The sequence below is a fragment of the Sorex fumeus genome, unplaced genomic scaffold, assembly GCF_029834395.1.
Source record: "Sorex fumeus unplaced genomic scaffold, SorFum_2.1 ptg000013l, whole genome shotgun sequence".
NCBI lineage: Eukaryota > Metazoa > Chordata > Mammalia > Eulipotyphla > Soricidae > Sorex > Sorex fumeus.
In genome coordinates this window covers 13471774-13494317 of record NW_026606070.1, presented here as the reverse complement: position 1 = coordinate 13494317, position 22544 = coordinate 13471774, and the positions used below count along the sequence as shown (strand labels likewise).

The 22544-nt window shown below is 38.4% G+C and overlaps 1 protein-coding gene across 1 annotated transcript in view; it reads right to left on the bottom strand.

Annotated features, from left to right (window-relative positions):
• Nucleotides 1-21603, bottom strand: part of BTC (betacellulin) — a 39535-nt gene extending 17932 nt beyond the window's left edge. Inside the window, exons 1-2 of the mRNA XM_056111160.1 lie at nucleotides 21576-21603; nucleotides 14719-14817 (exon numbers count right to left, since the gene is read on the bottom strand). Coding sequence (XP_055967135.1) covers nucleotides 14719-14817; nucleotides 21576-21603 — 127 coding nt within the window. The remainder of the gene's footprint in view (nucleotides 1-14718; nucleotides 14818-21575) is intronic.
• Nucleotides 21604-22544: the final 941 nt, after the last annotated feature.

Sequence of the window (22544 nt, the reverse complement as noted above, 5' to 3'; positions counted from 1 at the left end):
TATTCACCGAATACACATCTGACAAGGGGTTGATATCCAGGATATACAAAATACTGGTTAAACTCCACAAAAAGAAAACATCCAACCCCATCCAAAAATGGGGCAATGAAATGAACAGAAACTTTCTCAAAGAAGAAATCCGAATGGCAAAAAAGCACATGAGAAAATGCTCTACATCATTAATCATCAGGGAGATGCAGATCAAAACCACAATGAGATACCATCTCACACCTCAGAGACTGGCCCAAATTCAAAAGAACAAAAGCAACCGATGCTGGCGTGGATGTGGCGAGAAAGGGACACTCCTTCACTGTTGGTGGGAATGTCCACTGGTTCAGCCCTTCTGGAAAACAGTATGGACGATTCTCAAAAAATTAGAAATTGAGCTCCCATTTGACCCAGCAATACCACTCCTGGGAATATATCCCAGAGAGGCAAAAATGTGTAGTCGAAGTGACATCTGCACTTGTTTGTTCATTGCAGCACTCTTTACAATAGCCAGAAACTGGAAGAAACCTGAATGCCCAAGAACAGATGACTGGTTAAAGAAACTTTGGTACATCTACACAATGGAGTACTATGTAGCTCTTAGAAAAGATGAAGTCATGAAATTTACATACAAGTGGTACAATATGGAAAGTATCATGCTAAGCGAAATGAGTCAGAAAGAGAGGGATAGACATAGAAAGATTGCATTCATCTGGGGGATATAAAGTAACAAAGTATGAGATTAATACCCAAGAATAGCTGAGATCAGCACCAGGAGGATTACTCCATAACTTAGAGGCCAGCCGGGTATCCTAGAGGAAAGGGCAGCTCAGATAGAGAAGGGAGCACCAAATAAAGGATGTTTGGAGGATCCTCCCAGGAGGGGAGATGCATGTCGAAAGTAGACTATGGACTGAACATGTTTGCCACTCAATGCCTCTTTTGCAGACCACAACACCCAAAAGGAGAGAGAGAACACAGGGGATTGCCCTGCCACAGAGACGGGGGGATGGGGGGATGGGGGTGGGAGGGATATTATCCATGGTGGTGGAAAATGGGCACTGGTGGAGGGATGGGTATCTGATCATTGTATAATTGAAACCAAAGCACAAAAAATTGTAAATCTACAACTTTAAAAAAAAATAAAATAAAATAAAGGGGAAAAAAAAAAAAAAAAAAAAAAAAAAACAACTAGAATAAATCTATAAAAAGGTGAGTACACTGGAGACAGTGAATTAGAAAGAAGAAAATTAGTGTTTCATTTCCAGCTCTGCCTGTCATTATTGCTAAGAAAGCTGCTTGAAAAGCTTCTCTGTAATCTAAAGACGTTACCTATTTACAAGTCACTTGAGTGGCTCAAATTAAAAAGACAAGAAAATAACTGCCTTGGGCAGTTATATCTAAAGTAGAGGATTTCATTCTAGAATTGGGAAAACCTTGGTAATTCTCAGCTAAATCTTGGATCCGTCGAGAGAATGCTCATCTAATTAAAAAACATTTCTAGAAAATCTATTTTCTTAGTTGTAGGCGAGCAAGCAACTGAACTATAGAATATCAGGAGAAAAGTTCAGCTCAGAATATTCAAGCCTAAGGCAAGAGGTGGAAAACAGATTTGGAAAGAGAAAGGAAAGCTGTCAGAGACTGCTGTGGAGTGAAATTAGAAATGTCTAAAGTCAGTAAATTGAAGCATTTACACTGGAAATGCAATGAAGGAAAGAGTCAAGGAAGGTTCTCTTGGATTAAATTTAATTATATTAATATATTTTATATAGCAAATAATGACAATATATTATGTATAACATACTAGATGATATATATTTTATATTATGTAATTTACAATACATTATGTAGTATATAGTTAATATTTATATTATATAAATATATTTTTTCTCCACAGACAGAGAAATTATATGCCCACCACTCATCTGACAAAGGGTTAATATTCAAAGATATTTAAAGCACTGGTAGAAACCTACAAGGAAAAACACCTGATCCAATCAGAATAGGATAGATTCCTATTCAAAAGTGGGCAGAAAGGATGAATGGGAACTTCTTCAAGGAAACACAAATGGCCAAAAAGCATATGAAAAAATGCTCTATATCACTAATCATCAGGGGAATGCAAATAATTATTTTAGGTCTAACTAGTAACATTAGTACAATGGTAAACATCAAAACAATATTAAGCTACTGGTAAAAACAAGTAGAATAGAATGAATCTATAAAAAGAAGGGTACACTGGAGTCAGTGGATTAGAGAGAAGAAATTTAGTGTTTTATTTATAACTACCTGGAGCTGGAGTGATAGCACAGCTGGTAGGGCGTCTGCCTTGCACGCAGCCAGCATGGTCAACCCGAGTTCGATTCCTCCGCCCCTCTTGGAAAGCCCGGCAAGCTACCGAGAGTATTCGATATGCCAGACACAGTAACAACAAAGTCTCCAATGGAGACGTTACTGGGCCCGCTCGAGCAAATCGATGATCAACGGGAGGGCCTTTACTTTACTTTACCTGTCATTAGTGCTAGAGACAAATCTAAGTGTGGAACAATGAGATATCACCTCAAACCACAGAAATTGGCAATCATCAAAAAGAACAACAACCAGTGTTGGCGAAGATGTGGGGGGAAGAGTGACCCTCACTCACTGCTGGTGAGAATTTCGACTGGTCCAATCTTTTGGGGAGACAATATGGATGTTCCTCAAAAAAAAGACCTCAAAATTAAGCTTCCGTGTGACCCAGAAATTCCACTCCTGGGAACATACCTCAAGAGCCCAAAAGCACTAGTAAGAGAAAGACATCTGCACTCCTGTGTTAATTGCAGCACTATATACAATAGCCAGAATATGGAAACAACCCAAATGCTCATCAACAGATGACTGAATAAAGAAGCTATGGTACATAGACACAACGGAACACTGTCTACCTTTTTTTTTAAATTTTTTTTTATTATTTTTTTTTATTAGTGAAACACCATGAGGTACAGTTGTAGATTTACAATTTTTTGTGCTTGGGTTTGATTGTATAATGATCAGATACCCATCCCTCCACCAGTGCCCATTTTCCACCACCATGGATAATATCCCCCCCACCCCCATCCCCCCATCCCCCCCTGCCTCTGTGGCAGGGCAATCCCCTGTGTTCTCTCTCTCCTTTTGGGTGTTGTGGTCTGCAAAAGAGGCATTGAGTGGCAAACATGTTCAGTCCATCGTCCACTTTCGACATGCATCTCCCCTCCCTCCTGGGAGGGTCCTCCAAACACCCTTTATTTGGTGCTCCCTTCTCTATCTGAGCTGTCCTTTCCTCTAGAATGCCCAACTGGCCACTAAGCTATGGAGTAATCCTCCTGGTGCTGATCTCAGCTATTCTTGGGTATTAATCTCATATTTTGTTACTTTATATCCCCCAGATGAATGCAATCTTTCTATGTCTATCCCTCTCTTTCTGACTCATTTCGCTTAGCATGATACTTTCCATGTTGTACCACTTGTATGTAAATTTCATGACTTCATCTTTTCTAAGAGTTACATAGTACTCCATTGTGTAGATGTACCAAAGTTTCTTTAACCAGTCATCTGTTCTTGGGCATTCAGGTTTCTTCCAGTTTCTGGCTATTGTAAAGAGTGCTGCAATGAACAAACAAGTGCAGATGTCACTTCGACTATACATTTTTGCCTCTCTGGGATATATTCCCAGGAGTGGTATTGCTGGGTCAAATGGGAGCTCAATTTCTAATTTTTTGAGAATCGTCCATACTGTTTTCCAGAAGGGCTGAACCAGGAACACTGTCTACCTTTAAGGAAAGATAAAGTCATTCAATCTGCTGCAATGTGGGTGAATCTGGAGAGTATCATCTTAGTGAAATCAGCCATCGGGAAAGGAACAGACTCATATGTGAGTTATAAAGAAACCTCATATGGGAATATCAAATGCCCAATGGCAAGAGAAACGAAGAGCAGAACTGGTACTCAGCAGGAAGCTTGGCACTGGGGCAGGGGTGAGGGTCATTAAGTTAGGAAAGGAAGCACTCCGACAGTGGAAGAGGGGGAATGTGCCCACCGCAGAAGCAGGCTTGGCGGGGGGAGGGTAAATTGGTGGAATGTGGTGGGCACTGGTGAAGGGATCAGTGTTGGAACAACATGCCTGAAACATAAATATCTGTGTAACTTTGTAATTCATGGTGATTTTTTTAAAATGAGCAAAAAAGAACCCTGCTACCAGCATTCAGTCTCTAGCACTACCTGGGGCTCTGAGCACTGCTGAAGATCCTAGTGCCTACAGGGCAGAGCAGCTCCATAGCCTTAAGCCCTGGCATTGAACCACCTGGTCCCATTGGCAGAGCATCATCGAGAGTGGTCCCAGGACGTACTGATGTAGGCAGTTAGGCAAGGAAGGCAATGAAACTCCTGGGAAGGAATAAAGCCACTAGTTCTAAAGCTGTCCAGACCCACTTGTGGCTACAGCAACCAAGACCTGATAAAACCTTTACCTGCATCTGCAGCCAGCCCAGAGCAGAGAAAGCTAGACCCACTCAGCAGGAACAAAGGTCAAGAAAAGGAGTTTCAAAGACCACCCCAACTCACCCTCCTTGGCAACCACCCGAGCCATGAACTCTTAGCTAGAAGCCTGTGTGGGACAGCTTGGGAAAAACCCTAAGAAAGCTTGAACAAAGGAAAGACATGTATATGCTGCCCAAATCCATGTGCTGCTTACGTGGCTGAGTACATGTGATGCCTGAACACGTGTGTTGCCCGCATCTCCTCTCTTGAAATGTGTACTGGGACTCTGTCTTTGGAAAAGGTTCCATTCTCTCTTGAACAGGTTACTCTCTCTCGCACTTTCTCTCCCTCCTTCCCCTTCCTAAAAACCTTCAAATGAAATCAGTTTTTACCTGGAAACCCTGGGTAAGACCTAGGCCTGACTTTCCTTTCCTGCAAAGAGCAATTCCTCGCTCCAGCCTGAGTCTGAAGTTCCCCAAGAGATGGGTGGCGGGGATCAACTCCCGTGCCAAGAAGCCCAAGTGGACATCAGGCCTGGCTTCATGGCCACCTGGTGGGGCTAGCAGGTGGCCTGTGCTATGCAGAAGCTCATAGCACTGTAGCACTGTCCTTCCAGTTGTTCATCAATTTTCTTGAGCGGGCACCAGTAACATCTCCATTGTGAGATTTGTTACTGTTTTTTGGCATATCGAATACACCACGGGGAGCTTTCCAAGCTTTGCCGTGTGGGCGGGATACTCTCGGTAGGTTGCCAGGCTCTCTGAGAGGGATGGAGGAATTGAACCCAGGTGGGCCATGTGCAGGGCAAAAACCCTACTTGCTGTACTATCAATCCAGCCTGCAGAAGCTCATGGCAGACTTTCTTTTTCTAGAAGTCCTAACCTTCTCAGCCAATCCAGGGGTAGCAGAGGCGGATCAGGAGAAAGTGACCTTCTTTCTCCTCCCTGTCTCACATAAGACACCCGTGGGGGCTCACTGACTTCAACAGCAAGCACTGCCCTGACAACTTTCCTCTCTCCCCCCCCCGGGGGGGGAATAAAAACTTGAAAAACTTTGCCAATGTATTAGATGAATAATAGGTGCCATGTGGAGTGGATCAGACTATGAAGTTGCAATCCTGAAGGCCGGGAGAAAAGCATTGCTTATCAATTTGACTCATGCAGACCTCTGGGGTCTGGGGGATTGGAGAGCGAGGAGATGGATGCAAGAAGCAGAAAATTGAGCAATAGATCTGCTGTGCTCCAGAAAGGCCTATTGTACTTTGCAAGCAGATTTAGCTTTCAATACACGTCATTTCTCTAAATCCTAAACTTTACTAATTCCTCTAGCTGTCTGTCATGCCCCCTTTAAGTTTATCCAGCCTTTACATAAATACCACACGAGTCTGATACCAAGAAGCACCTTCACCAGGAGGCTGCTGGATGCCGTGATTTGATTAGCCTCAGTTCATCCAAGCAGTACAAATCCATGCCAGGGAAATGGTTGCCAGGACCTGAGCTGATTCCTCGCACAGCTCTCTCCCTTGCTAAATAGGCATTCACTTAAATATTCCTAGCATGACTCGGATTTTAAAACCTTTCCATGCCACCAAGCAGAAAATGTCCATTGATTTCTCCATGGAACTTTAAAATGCAGGCTGAGAAAGGTATCACCTACTGTAGCGGGGGCCGAAGGCTCAGATGGAACAGTCACCACCAACCCCAGTGGGGAACAGACGGATTCTCTTCCTCTCTCATGCAAATGAAAGGCATTTCAGCATTCTTCCTTCGGAAAGGCACCTGAAATTTCTGACGCTTTTGTCTAATATTCATCAAGGTCATGTTGGTAGGTCAACTGTAAAATCCAGCCTTTTGTGCCTAGAGTGAGATCTGATGATACAGGGCTAGGGAATCAAATCTTATTTTCCTTTCATGAATGTTTATCAAGAAGCAGAAAAAGTTAATCCTATGACAATAGAATTCTTATTCCCATGCATTGCATTTCTCTGTTGAGAAATAAAGGACAGGCATAGTCTTGAAAATTTAACAGCCACAAAGATTCCCCTGACACTGGGACTAGAGGAACTTGATCTGGTTTTCGGTTCTCTCTCTCTCTCTCTCTCTCTCTCTCTCTCTCTCTCTCTCTCTCTCTCTCTCTCTTCCCTATTGCCTCATTTCCAACCCACATTTCCAAACTAAAACATTTCTCTGGAGTGAGTTTGTCCCACAAAACAGCACTGGAAAAGAACAACACCCACAAGCTCACAAGTATTGGATACCCACCGGTGATACATCTAGCTTTGCTTGCAATACAAAACCCAAGGCCAATGGCCAGCCATAAGAAATGCAAAGAGCCCAATTTCCATTGGGGCTACACTAAAAAACCTTTAATTTTCCTGTATTCTCTGTAACACAAAGACTCACTTTTCCTATAAACCCCCCACAAAATGAGTTATAGTTAACTAAATCCTAAACTAAGTTCCTCCTCACACGGGGAGTTCCTTTTCCTTTCTCTACTTTCCCATAAACTTTTCTACTCTCTAATTCTAAGCATTTTTACTACCTAGTATTTTCATTCTTGAAAATATTGAACCTGGGAACTGTGGACAAACCTGCAGTCACCACTCCTGCATCAGTGCCCTTGTCCCTTTAGTTAGAAACACAGTTAAACCTCTATGGAACAGATTGAGAAGGAAACTTTAAAATAGAAGTCCAATAAATGCTAAAATAGAATGAAAATAAAACGAATACGTATGAATTAATTTTCAAGAACAGATACTAGCCTAAAATAAAGGACCTAATGCAAGAGAACTTTTAGTGACTCTGCAGAGTTTAAAGAAAAGTTTCTTCCTAGTCTAAGAAGTAGAGCTTTAATATTCTAATTTCTGACATTCAGGCATCTTCCCAGTTGGAATTTCTTCATTTCACAACTTTCTTATGTCATGAGGTGAAGAAAAAAAAAGCTTTATAATTTTTTTTGTTTAATTTTTCTTCTTGTCTTGCTAACTATCTCCCTGAAGCAGGGAAGTGCAAATTCAGAATCTCCTTGAAGAAGTACAAAATTTGAAATTCTATTATAATGAAGGATTCCCATTTGTTTTAAATTCAGTACCATTTCCAACAGAAATGGGAATCAATTATTTTATGAAGAGAAAAATAGATCACAGATGTACTTATTGACCATTCTATAACATTAAAAAAGCTAATAAGACCAGATCAGTATGTCTTTTAACCATGAGGTCAATATCGACTATTTCTAAGCTTACAGAAGTGTATCTTTACTTAGAGTTGCAATATTTCATTTTATATATTTTTTAAAAAGAAGCCAATATTTAAATCTGAGTGTCATGCTTATATTTAAATTTATTTATATCCGGGAGACAAGCAAAGAGCAATGGACAGGAAGAAAACCTGTATTTTTTTTTAAGGAGAAAACATTTTTATTACCATTTTAAAAAATCGGTTGTCCTAAAATGTATTTTAAAAAAGTAAAAGAACTACAGGCTTCGTTTTAAAATAATCTTATCTACCTGGTCCAGGATCTTGGAAGGAAAAATATAAAACTAATCTCTAGCTATTTGTGCCCCTAGGGTGCCCAGTAATAAGCAAACATAAATCTGGACAGACACTCTCTCATTCTCATCCAGACAGGATTCCCATGGTCAAAGCCCCAAGAAAATCCAGAGACTTCAAAATCGCCTTATCACCTATGGATAGATGGACAAGAACAAAACTCAGCAAGGAAACATTGGCTTTGAAGGAAGAAAAAGAACAGAGAGGGCTTATAGACCTATACAGAGCTTTAAACCCCCCAAAGAAAGAAAACCTGTATTTTTTCCACAGTGCATGATATAAAAATATTATATGTATATTGCTCCTTTTCTCATTATCCTTTCCTAGTTCTTCCTTAGTTTTCCTAGACCCTATTTTACAAAGCAGTGGTGCTCAATGCTTTTTCAGCAACTTGCCTCTATTTCTTTACTGGATGTTTCCTGACTCTCAATAATAGTAACAATTTACCTTAATAGTAATAGCTCCAAATTTATATTATATATATTTCCCTCTAGATTATTTCTCTCTTCAATGCCACCTGCGAAGAATTGAATGTCTTTCAACTTCAGACTTCCAAAAACTAATACCTGATTTCCTCCTCGAACATGATTGTTCATCATCTCATCAAATGGTATCTTTATTATTTGTAGTAAATTAGTAAGGCCCCCAAAGCACAAAGTAATCTTTTTTCTTTTACTTTACATTTAATTCATTATATTGGTTGTATTCAAAGTATGTGCAGAATCATTCCACCGTCTCTACTACCCAAATGTAAGCCTGACATCATCTCCAGGTTAGAAACAGGTCTCCATGGCAACGACTCTTAACAGATCTCCTTGCATGTGGTACCGTAACACACAATTAAAACATTCAAAATAAGGGTCCTGAGCAATAGGATAGCAGGTAGGACACTTGTCTTGCACGACCCAGGTTTGAAGCCCAACATCCCTTATGGTTTCCTGAGCCCCACCAGGAGTAATTCCAAGTAACTCCTGACAATACCAGGTGTGAGCCCAAAGCAAGAGAAAACAAAACTATAACACTCAAAATAAATCGAAAAGGGGCTGGAGCAATAGCACAGCGGGTAGGGCGATTGCCTTGCATGCAGCTGACCTGGGTTCGATTCCCAGCATCCCATGTGGTCCCCTGAGCACCGCCAGGGGTGATTCCTGAGTGCAGAACCAGGAGTTACCTCTGTGCATCGCCAGGTGTGACCCAAAAAGCAAAAAAAAAAAAAAAATCGAAAAGCCTTGTAATTTTGACAAGACTTTTATGATAGCATTTGTTCCATACCCTTCCCCTAAAGAGGGAGGCTCCCTTCTGAGTTCCTGTCTCGCCATTTTATCCATTTTTAATCCTCTGCACCTAAAACAGGGCCTTCTGCTTAGTGGGCGGCTCCTAAATACTGGTAAAATGAATAAGTACTTAGGACAAAATAGAAAATAACAGGGTAAAAAATGGAACATTTAGATATCAGAGCTATTTGAAACCCGTATTACAGAGAAATAGAGAAGACTCCCGAAGATCATTTTATTAACTTTTTCATTTCATAAGCTACAAATTGAGTTTTTGAAAGCTTAAGTAACTTAGACTCAAGGTTACAGTATGTAAATAAAGACAATTTGCACCTGTTCCAGATTAATTCCTTTTCCAAGAGTCTATTGTCATATTTGAAAAGTAGTTCTAAGCAACTGCTTTTCAAATTTAGCCCCATGTAGTCAGCATTCTGATTTTCCCACACTACCTGAAGATTTTAGCATGGTGATTAACAACACACAACAAACCAGTCTCTCTGGATTCAGGACAGGTTTTACTTATGACTATGCAACCTTAAACAAATTACTAAACTTCCCTATACACAGTTTCCATCTCAACAAAAAGGATAATGAAAGCACTCTAAGTTTCAGATCAATTATTATATGCAAAACATTATTATGAATAAGAATATTTATTTACAGTATAGATTTTAGATTATGGTATTGCTAATTTTGATTAAAAGATGATGATGCTATGTTTCCAATGCCTAAAAATATACTAAAATGAGACAGCAAAGAATGGAAGGAGAATAAAAAGTGTGAGAGAAAATAAAGTGAAACGTCATACCAAAGTAATTTCTATGAAAATTTCTCTGAGTTTTTAAAAATTTAGGATTTTTTTGATAAAAGTAAGGTAAATTAAACCGAATACATTAATTTTAGGACAAAAAGACATGCTAGCACTGGACCTTTTTCAAATATAATTATTTAGGACAAAACAGACAATTTTCTATTTAAATATTTAATTTTTCTTAAATTATAGCACAGCGGGTAGGGCGTCAGCCTTACAAGCGGCCAACATGGCCGACCCGAGTTCGATTCCTCCGCCCCTCTCGGAGAGCCCGGCAAGCTACCGAGAGTATTTGATATGCCAAATACAGTAACAACAAAGTCTCCAATGGAGATGTTACTGGGCCCGCTCGAGCAAATCGACGATCAACGGGAGGGCCTTTACCTTTACCTTACTTAATGTTGACATGTTATATAATGTACTGAAGTACATATGCATGCATGTGTGTAAGGGGACATTTAAAATATAAACTTATCATATAAATTATCATCTACCATAATAAAAGAAGAAAGAGGAATCATGAGCAGAAGTCAGCAAATTATGGTTCATGGACCAGATCCATCCTATCATAATCAATTTTTCAAATAACAGTAGTGCTGGCTCACAACCCTGTCCCTTCATTCTTGGATTATTTCTGTGTTGCTCAGTGTTTTTTACATGTTCCAGTGCCAGATCTATAAAAATTTTGACAGAAAGAAAAAATTCTAAAATTTATATCAGAACCACAAAGTACTGTAAAAAGAGAAGAATAAAAAAAGGTATAGCAGGAAAAAACATACCTCCTAATTTCAGATTGTATTGCATTGGTAGGAGAGATAGTATGATCAAGTATGATGTATGTGGCTGACCAAGTCCAATCCCTGGAACCCTCTATGGCCACCTGACTATCACCAGGACTGATCCCTGATTACAGAGTCAGGAGTAAACTTCGGACGCGACCTCCCCCCCCAAAAAAAAGAATAAAAACTACATATATCCATACCCTGACATATACCACATATATATATATATACATATGTGTGTATATATATATATATATATATATATATCAAAGGCTACAGTAGTTAAAGCTGTATGATACTGGAGTAAAGGATCAAAGAAAAAAAACGGAAGATGCCAGAAATAAACCCACACATATATGTTCACCCTAGGGTACTAAGAATACACAATGGAGAAAGGGCACTCTTCAACAAATGGTGCTGTGAAAATCCAAGTCCTCAAGAGAATGACATTGTATCCCTTTTCTATACCAATTACTTCAATACCAATTCAAAATGGATTTTAAAATAAGACCTGAATATCTAGAAAATTAGATATTCTTTATGATTATTATTTCGATGTAGTAGCAAAAGTATGTGCAACAACAACAAAAAAATACATGGAAAGATGTTCAAAATCACTAATAAGAAATGAAAATCCGAAGCACAGTGAGACATGTTTCATTATTAAAAAATACCTCAAAAATAAAAGAAACAAAAGTTTCCATGAGCTTGTAGAAGAACTAGGACTCTTGAACAGAAATGTAAAATGGTGTTGCTGTTACGGAAAACAGTATGTAGATTTCTCAAAAAAAATTAAGACAATATCATGCCACTTCAAGATATTTATCCAAAAGAATTAAAAGCAATATTTCAAAGGGATCATTACATAACATTCAATGCATCATTAGTCACAATTGCCAAGACTTGGAAATAGCTTAGATAGCCATCAAAGAGATGAATAAGGGTGAGAGAGGAAAGAAGATTGTGTTTTATATATGTTCAATAAAACATTATTCTGTTTCAAAGGTGAGAAAATATTGTAAAAATGCTACAATGTAGATGAGACTGGTGACCATTGTACTAAGTTAAGTGGCAATTACAGAAGGACAAATACTTTCTGACAACTCTTAACTAAGGTATGACAATAGCCTATCCACACAAAAAGTGAATAGAACGTAGGATTCCAGGAGCAAGGGGCTGGGGTCGGAAATAAGGCATGTATTGTTCAATGGCTATAAAATTATAGATGAATAATGTCTAGAGTATTCGATATGCCAGACACAGTAACAACAAAGTCTCCAATGGAGACGTTACTGGGCCCGCTCGAGCAAATCGACGATCAACGGGAGGGCCTTTTAATGTCTAGAAATTTGATGCACATTAAGTCCATAGTTAATAACTCTAAAATCGTGCATACTTTAAAACTTTTGTATACTTAAAAACTCAAACAGTGGATCTCATGTTCTTACCTTAAAAAACATCAGAATGTATATTTATGGGAGAAATGAGGAAGATTTTATTTATTTATTTATTTATTTATTTATTTATTTTTAAGTCTACAACTGTACCTCATGGTGTTTCACTAATAAAAATTTTTTAAAAAAGTAATGAGGAAGATTTTAATGTTGTCAATTGTCAGACTATAAAAGGTCTCCCAAGGGCAATGTGAAAATTTCTATCCTTTGTAATTCTTGAAATCAAATTGGAAAAAAGCACACAAACACATATACTTGATATTTTTCTTTTCCCTAGATCGACTCATACTAGGATGACTTAAGTCACCAACAAATTCTACAGGCTTCTAGGGACACTCCAGCCCACCCACTAGAATGAGGAAATAAAGAGGAATTGGGCTGAAAGTGATGAATCAGGGCCACCTGTGTAGCATGTTACTAGCCCAGCTACAATTTCCAGAGAGGAAAAAAATTCCAGGAACAGTTAACACCAGGTCTCTGCACTCCCTTATTAGAGAAGTTTTCAGGGAGTACGTGAGGGAGGCTCTTCTCTTCATCCTCCTTCTGAAAATTGGCACATATTTTTTTCTTTAAAATCAGAAGCAACCCCTTTAGAAAACCAGATTCTATTATTCATAATTGAAAGACAGGCACTTAGACCAGATGCCAGCAAACTATGAGACAAAGGGACAAATGTTGCAAAGGGACAGATGTTACCCACAGTCTGTTCCTTGAAACAATGTTTTGTGGAAACACATCTAATGTGTGATATTGTCATTTATGACAAGAAATAAATATTTGGGCTTTGTTCCTGTACATGGAACAAAGCTCCTAAATACTTTGGAATTTCCTAAATGACAAGAGAGGAGGAAAGTATGGATTTTTCGTGGGGGGGCGGGGTAGCAGATAGCACAGCAGATAGGGAACTTGCCTTGCATGTGACTGACCTGCCTTCAATCTCCAGCACCCATATGGTCCCCTGAGTTCTGCCAGAGTGATGTCTGAGAGAAGAGCAGAAAGGAAGCTCTGAACACAGGCAAATGTGGCCCCAAATTCCAAAGATAAATAAATTAAATAAAGATTAAGTGCTATTATTTTTCAAAAATGGGTCTTGACACATTAATGTGATGACCTAAAAATGTGGAGTGAGTATTCAAGAGCACCCAACACATCATTAGAGGTTTGGAAGGTTTAGTCCTTCCCCAGAGCCCTTGGGAGACAAGAGGGTAAAGATATTAAATCAACTGCTAATAATCAATATGTATGTATCCATGAAAATTCAAAAGTACAGGGTTCACAGTATTTCTGGGTTGGTTAACATGGAGAAATTGAATTGAAAGGACACTGAGAGGGACTATGGAAGTTCTGTCTCCTTTATGCATCTCTTCCACCTGTCCATTTCCTGATTATGTCCTTTATAATAAATAGGTTACAAGTCAAATATTTTTCTCAGTTCTGGGAAGAGCTACAACAAACTAAATTAACATGAGGAGTGTGTCCTTGGAACTCCTGAATCACATATAAGCAGCTGATCAGAGGCACAAGTTTCAACCTAGGATAACAATGGGCACCGGAAGCAGGGAATGGGAGAACTTTGTTGGGGATCCTTAGTCTTTTGAATCTAAATCTATTTCCAGATAGACAGTGTCATAACTGGATTCAACTATAGGACATCCAGCTGGTATCTGAAGAATTACTTAATGGCATGGGCTGGGGAGTGGCAGAGCCGGTTACCTTGTTCTCTATGCATGCTAGAAATCTCTGTTCCTGAACACCTATGTACGAGATCAATAATTTACAGACTAAAGTAAAATAAATTTACTAAGTAAATTAGTAAATTTACTAAGACTGACTCTACCCCATGCTAATAATTCTGAAAATATTAATTCAAGCATCTCCACAGTGACGTCTTTGTTATTTTAAATAGTCTTTGCTATTCTAAAATTCTTTGAACTATAATTTAACAATACTTTAAATCCGAATAGAATATGCCAAGTTTTAATAAATATAGACTCAAATATCACATACTGGAGTCTGAAGAACATAGATAGGCACAACATCCAAAATGATACAGTAATGGTGATGGAAACTTTAGAATCTAAAAAATTTAAATCTGAATTCCAGGGTTTATCTTTACTAGCTGCTCATCTTCATCAATTATGTAATCTCTTTGGTTTCCAAAGTGAAAAAAAGTAAAAAATACCAAATATTCAATTCATAAGGTTCTAGTGAGAAATGGATAAATTACTTACTATATGACGCTCTTGTGCATGCTATGTGCTCAAAATGCTGTCAAGTTTTATGACTACATTATCAAAATCAATGCTCTGAGATTGAATATGAGGCCAATAAAACATAAACACATCACTTGTTAAGCATTACCTGTGCAGTTTTCGCCAGGATCTCCACAGAGAAGGACAGTGCTATCAGGACTTCTGGTGGAATTTCCATCTGCCACAACACAGCGGAGGATCAAGAGACCTTCAAGTTCAAAACAAGTGAAATAAATATGAAAATATCAATATTTGCTCAATTTAAATACCTGTCCAATATTGTGACCTGTTTATGAAAATAACATGCACATGGATTCTATGATTTCCAAATCATTCTCCAAAAGCAAGGGGGCAGTACAAGACTCTGTTGATCTTCTTTTATTTAAGCCTAGAACTAAACACAGAGTTTTCAGTTTAATATCATTTATTTCTAAGTATACATCTTAAATGAAGGGATTTGCCCCTGGCTTGGGAAGGAGCTGTACCATATAAGCAGAAAATAGACAACATTTCATCCTCTTGATGGTTGTAATGATTAGCTTCCAGTGAGAAAAGATGAAAAACTTTATCATTTTTTTTTTGTGGATTATCATTACATAAGGCTGATTCATTGTTTCTGAAAATTGACTACTCAGGGTCAGACATATAACTCAGAGTTAACTGTACTTGCCTTGCATGTGTGAAGCTCTGGGTTGAGTATGGCACTAAAAATAAATAAATATTGAGTGGACTTAGGCATGGAGGTATGGAGGTGTGTTGGGGTTGGAACTGTTTGGGGTACAATACATGGTGCTTGCCTGAATTCTGATTCAACAAACCAACTTTATATAATAAATGGTGACAGAATATCCTGACCCTGCTCCAGGCTGTCTTCCCTGGGGCAACGCGGAGGGGAGTGGGTTGAGTTTCCCTCCCTGCACAGAACACCACCAGCCAAAAACCTCCAGAACCCAACCACAACCATGCTCAAGGTCACTCTCCACAGGCTCAAATGAGCCTCACCTATGAGGGAAATGCAGAAAAACCCAGGTATGTGGAACCCGTGACTGAGATCTCTAAGCTCGCTTGGAAAGGGACAGGGCCGCCTTCCCCCAGATCCCCAGTTTTCCAGTAGCATGGCAGTCACACCCACAAAATGCTCCCGGCATCATATAATCTCATTAACAACCAAGATTCAGAGACTATGAAATAAAGCTCCCTGAAGAGAGCGACACAGAACCTCATATACTCTAGCCCACTGATATACTAAAATTAGCACACATTTGTTTGGGTTTAACATACATGTTTGTAATCTCTTATACAAGGGCTTAGGGCTGGAGCGATAGCACAGCAGTAGGGCATTTGCCTTGTGTGCGGCCAGCCTGGCCGAGACAGGTTCGATTCTTCTGCCCTTCTCGAAGAGCCCAGCAAGCTACCGAGAGTATCTCGCCCACATGGCAAAGCCTGGCAAGCTACCCATCCTGTATTCAATATGATAAACACAGTAACAACAAATCTCATGATGGAGACGTTTCTGGGCCCACTCGAGCAAATCGATGAACGATGGGAAGACGGTGTTTGATGACGGACAGTTATACAAAGGCTTAAATGGCTCCAGGATGAAATACAACAATCTTCACACACTTTCCTCTTATGGTGGTAGTCAGGTGCACGGAGGTGGGATTGGTGTTTGAATATTATCTGTAATGAACTTTTGTGAACAACTTTATAAAAATAAAATTAAACATATATATTTATACATACTTAAACATATATATACACATATATATATGTATACATATATATGTATATATGGGTAGAAACGGCAGAGGAGAACTGATAAAATAAACATATATAAACATATATATTTACCACATTATATATACATATAGATATACAATCACTGGTGATATAACTAGGGCTATTTGACTTTGACTGGGAGTTAGATAATATTAAGGAGTTGTCCTAGTTGTTTTATGGTGTGGTAATGACTTGTAGTTTAGTTTTAAAAACAGATACCATATCTCTTACATAGATAGATTTAAATGATAACTAATAAAATTTATGTATCAGACATTTGCTGAAAAACAATCCAATGAAGGAAGAGAATTACAAGGTGGAGAAGGAAAGGTAGAAATGAAAAGCTGTGGAAGCTGATGTGGTTGGTATACCAGGTTTCAATACTGTCCTCCCGTTGATCATCAATTTGCTCAAGCGGGCCCAGTAACATCTCCATTTCTTTTTTTGAGACTTGTTGTTACTGTGTTTGGCATATCGAATACGTCACAGGGAGCTTGCCAGGCTTTGCCATGCGGGCAAGATACTCTCTGTAGCTTGCCGGACTTTCCGAGAGGGGCGGAGGAATCGAACCTGACTCGGCCGGGCTGGGTGCACGCAAAGCAAATGCCCTACCGTGCTCCAGGTTTCAATATGCTGTTCTATTTTATTTATATTTGACAGTGTTTATAGTAAGTAGTTGGACATTGGGTAGAAACGGCAGAGGAGAACTGATAAAATAATTAGAGATTAGCTGGCTCTGTATGTGCCCGTGACTGTTTTGAATATTTTACAGCCCAGTACCATGGGGAAATTTCATAAAGATTTCATTCCTCTTTAGCAAAGTGGAAATAATTTTAATCTATTTTCAGGAAGTTATGAGGATTTAACCAGGTTATCATGCAAAGCATGTAACAAAGTTTTGATGCAAAATCAATGCTCAACAACAAAATCCCCAGGATGATGCATTTGCAAGTATAGACCATCTTCCCACCGGTACACTGACCTTTATACATCTAGCCTGGGGTTTCTAAATTGTCTCCTCCAATTCACTTCAGTTGCACAAACATTCATTTGCATCCAAGAACAGAGAGGTGGATACAATGGTTACATTTGAGAGTTGACTGGTTACTTTTGCATTAGTTAGTAAGTCAACCAGTCATCCACAATCCAAAGTAACAGCAAGTGTCACAGAAAAACAGAACCTAGAAAATTCAGAGGGTATAAACCAATTTCCTGACTGGACAGATTGGACTGAGGTTAAGGCACTTGCCTTGAATGAAGCTGACTCAGGCTGTCTCTGGCAAGCCACCTGGTCCTTGGAGCACAGCCAGGAGTAAACCTTGAGCACAGAGTCAGGGGTAGCCCTTGAGCACTGTTTAAAAAAGAAAACTGTCTATGGAAAGAGTGACCATCCTCTGCCTATCAAATTGTAACGAATTATTTTGGAGGGGAAAAAAATAGTTACTGCCACTGGAAAAGGTGAAGAGAGAAGAAACACAAATCCACCATTATCACAATTAGAAGGATTCTTTAGCACTTTGTGATAAAAGCAAAATTTTTTTAATATGCAAGTAATTAAATCTAGAACACTTCTAGTGATTTTTTTAGATAACAAACCTCTAAATGAAGTAGTCTTATTTTATAACAGAAATTAGCACTATAGCACTGTAGCACTGTCCTCCCGTTATTCATCAATTAGCTGGAGCGGGCCCAGTAACGTCTCCATTGTGAGACTTGTTGCTACTGTGTTTGGTATATCGAATACGTCACAGGTAGCTTGCCAGGCTTTGCTGTGTGGGTGAGATACTCTCAGTAGCTTGCTGGGCTCTCCTAGAGGGGCAGAGGAATCGAACCGGGCTCTGCAGGGCTGCTGCACTCTAAGCAAACGCCCTACCGCCCTACAGCTGTGCTATTGATCCAGAAACAAGAAGTAATCTAAATACCAATAGAGATCATCTACATAACAATAGAGAATTGATTAGAAATACTATTTAGTCATAAAAATAACTTTATTTTTTATGACAGCAGGGAAAGGCCTGGCACAGGCTCAGTCCAAGGTTGATCTCTGTCACTGCAAAGGCAAAGGGTCCCCCAAGCACCACCAGGAATGAATCCTGAGCACAGTCGGGTGTGAATCAATGCCTTCCCTTCAATGAGATTTTCAACATAAATAGAATATATCAGTGAGTTCCTTAGAGAAGTAGGCCCCAGAATAGTCCTTAGAATATGATTTATATGTGCAATTGCTTACACGTCAATGTGATAGATGTAACAAAATATCCATGCTGATAGAGATGACCACAAAGGTGTGTAACTACAGTCGCTCACTACGAGTTTTGGTTTAAAATTTTTTTTTTCCTTAGCTTCCCTCTCTTATTTTCAACTTGAAAGAAATTTGCTGCAGAAATTTGCTGTAAACAAAACAAAGTGATAATTTTTAAAACAAAAAAAAATGCCACCAAGTTTCTAGAATGTTTTTTACATTCCACCCTATTCTTAGTCTCCTCTTTTAATTTTTAGAATAAACCAGAAGAAAGCAATCCATTAGAACTTCTCAAGCACAGGAATTGTGTATTGCAAGACCAGTCTATAACACAGATTCATGGATATTCAACTAATGTTGAAGAATGAACGTCAGTTTATAAAATAAGCAACAACAGTAAAAAAAAATATAAAAAAATCAAATTAAAAAAACTCCAATACCAATTTTCAGTGTCCAATTGCAATCAATTTATTATTATAAACAAGTCTAATTTAGTTCTAAAATCCCATATATGAACTTTCATCATGGGAAGAATCAGGACTGAATTCTAAAGCTAATTTGTTATAACACGAAAATGAAAAATAAAAAACCAAGATATAAATCTTATCAAAATTCAGAATCTGCAAACAGAAATGGTAGTAACAAAAATTTATCTTATGTAACAATAAAAAGTCACCTTGTTTGCCCTGTAGTAACTTTGATCTAGTCAAACCCCTTTCCATTATCACTTTCAGTTTAGCATGTTATCATCTACTTTCAAATATAGAGCAACCCTGGTTCCATTGAAACACCGCTCAGACTAAATATTCTGGTAGGCTGGGGCCTCGATCTGGGCTCTCTTCTGCTTAGACATTCCACGTGTGCCATCAGTTGTTGAAACCAGACCTCTGGGAAGACCTTTGGAAGTACAGCTCGGAGGAAGCCTTGTAAGGAGACCTCGTCAAGGCAAGCAAATACCAAGAACAGGGTAAGCCAAGGGCAGTGTTCCACCTCCTGTTCCCACTCAACAAATTTCAAGCTGTGAGCTGGTGGCCATGAATAACACTCGCCCAGAAAAAGCACTTCCTTCATCAGCATAGTTTTAAAATTTGAATCAAGATTGACACGTTTAAACTAGATTTTCTTGCTTCCACTTAAAAGATAGAAACTCTGGCAACATCATCTAAATCCCTTCATTGAAACAACTGTGTGTAGCTGTGCAGTAGGTGACCCTTAAAGTGCCACAATCCCGTGAGAGTTTGCACTAATCTACTTTATTGGGTCCCACAACTGAAGCAACTAAAAAATGAGAGAAAGGGGCCCAGAGGGATAATACAGTGGTTAGGGCATTTGCCTTGCATACACCAGACCTGGGTTCAACCGGACCCCGACATCCCATATGGTTCTCCGAGCCTGCCAGCAGTGATCCGAGTGCAGAGCCAGGCGTGAGCCCTGACCATAGACGGGTGTGGCCCACAATGAAAAAAAAAAAAAAGGAAATCAGGGAGACTCAGAAATCATTGGCTAAACACTAACGGCTATTTCAAAGAGAAAATATGTTCCTGGTCTATCTATAATTCAATATTTGTTAGGCACTGTGTGATTGGCACTGGTGCAAGTTACTGAAGATTTAAAGATATTAGCTATTACTGACTTCAAGGAGTTATGATAGGAAGTTAGACACAAAAATCTTTAAAATATGTGTAGCAAGCACAACACAGAATGGAGATTCTGACTAAAAGCAAGGGCTTGTTACAGAAAAAGAAGCTTATGATATATTTTCAATAAGAAATTTTAAAAATTTAAATGTCAAAAACTCGAGAATATGATCATAAGCAAGATAAAACAATCATGGTATATTATTTCAGTAGTGGTGTATATTTACATGACTATAAAATATAAATGTCAATAATTTAGCAAAAGTTCATTTCAAATAAGGAACTGTAATTTGCCTACATACAGAGCGCAAAGAAACTGAAAGTCTTCACTGATTTGCATTGCATCACATCTTAAATATTTTGAGAATTACCTCCTGGTAATAATTCCCGACTAAAAACAGAAACCAAATAGGTTTAGTTTAGTCAACTAAATTTGACATGGAAAGAAATAACATTACAAATAAATTGCTTAGCAACATAAAGATGAATGCAGAAATAAACACCTAAGAGAGATAAAATTGTTCTTGAGAGATAGAAATATGGGAAGGACTGCAAATAAGTTTTGTTGCTATAAGCTTCTTAGTACTATTTGACTTTTAAAAATATATACATACATATTTATTAAAATAAAAGTGCTTTTTTAATAAAGATAAAGTTAAAGTTAAACAGGGTTTCTGAATAAAAGGGACAAGTTACAAAAAGGCACAGAAGGAATGCTATAGATTATCTAGTTTCTTGGACGGCAGATGTCCCAGGTAGTAACAGAGAACAGGTATGAAACACATGACTCAAGATATTTAGTTGCTGTATCTTCTGCTTTACAACAAAAACAAGGACTTTGGAAATGTTACATAAAAAGTAACAGACCTTTCTTAAGTTTGAAAGGTCAACTCTTTATCACTACAGGTGATTCAGACACGAATTAACTAAATTTGTGGCTCTGGATATAAAGAAAAAAGAATATGAGAGATGTATGTCAAAGTAAACTATATAAAACAACTAATGGTATAGGGTGGGGACTGAGAAAAAAGGGTATCCTAGAATAACTTCAGAGCTCGTTACTGGAGTTTGTGACTGGTGACAAGCTATACTGTGAGGCCAATTACGGATGTAACATATACTAGAAGACAACCAGACTTAGGAGTGCTAGAGATCAAATTCTAAGATAGAATCTATGCCCAATATCATAGTATTTGGAGGTGGGTTCTTTGAATGTGTGCAGAGATATTATGAAAGAGGCATCTCAAAACTCTTTTATCCATTCCACAGTGTTAAAGAGAATGAGCATCTAAGAATGTGGATTTTCACCAGACACGGAATCTGCTGGAGCCATCATCTTGGGCTTCCCACCCTGTGGTACTAAGAGAAATGTTTGTTGTAGTTACCCAGTCTGGTATTTTGTTATAGCTGTCTGAATAAGAAAGACAGAAATGGACACTCTGAATCCAAAATGACTGTGACTTGCTTAGGAGATCATAGATGGATCTTAAGTCTGGAATTCTGGAGGGAAATAATAAGAGGTTCTACATTTGGAACTCAGGAAAAGTAAAATGACATTTTATGAATGCTAATGAATTTCTCAGTAAGCATACTGATAAAAGAGAAACAAGATAGAGACAGAATCCTGAAGAATATTGATACAATAAAAGGATAGAAGAAGAAGATTCTTTGGGGAACTGGGAAGGAGAAGTCACATTAAGTTGAGATTCTTTTTTGTTTTGGGGTCACACCCTGAAGTGCTCAGGGCTTACTCTTAACTCTGTGCTCAGGGATCATTCTTGGTGGAGCTTGGGAGACCATATGAGGTGTCTGGGATCAAACCGAATGAGAATCTTTCTTACTGTATTATTTCTATGACCCAAAGGAAATAAGTTTTAAGAAAAAACTGATCAACAGTAAAAATTAAATTATTGGAAAATTAAAGAAGCATAAACACTGGATTTTAGAAAGTACCAATAATATCTTCCTTGAGAATATTATATTCATGACATAAAATGTGTGCAAATCATTGCATATTACTCTTCAAGGATATCAAACTTTGAAAGGAAGGAATAAGATTAGTAGGATGTACAGGAAAATGGAGTTTTGTTTTAAATATGAGAAGTCATTGATTGGAAGAAGCAAAATTTATCGGGAAATAAAGCACAGGAAAGACTATCAATACAGGCAACAGAATGAAAGGTATAATATAATACTTATTTATTTATTTATTTATTTATTTTGCTTTTTGGATCACACCTGGCAATGCACAGGGGTCACTCCTGGCTCTTCACTTAG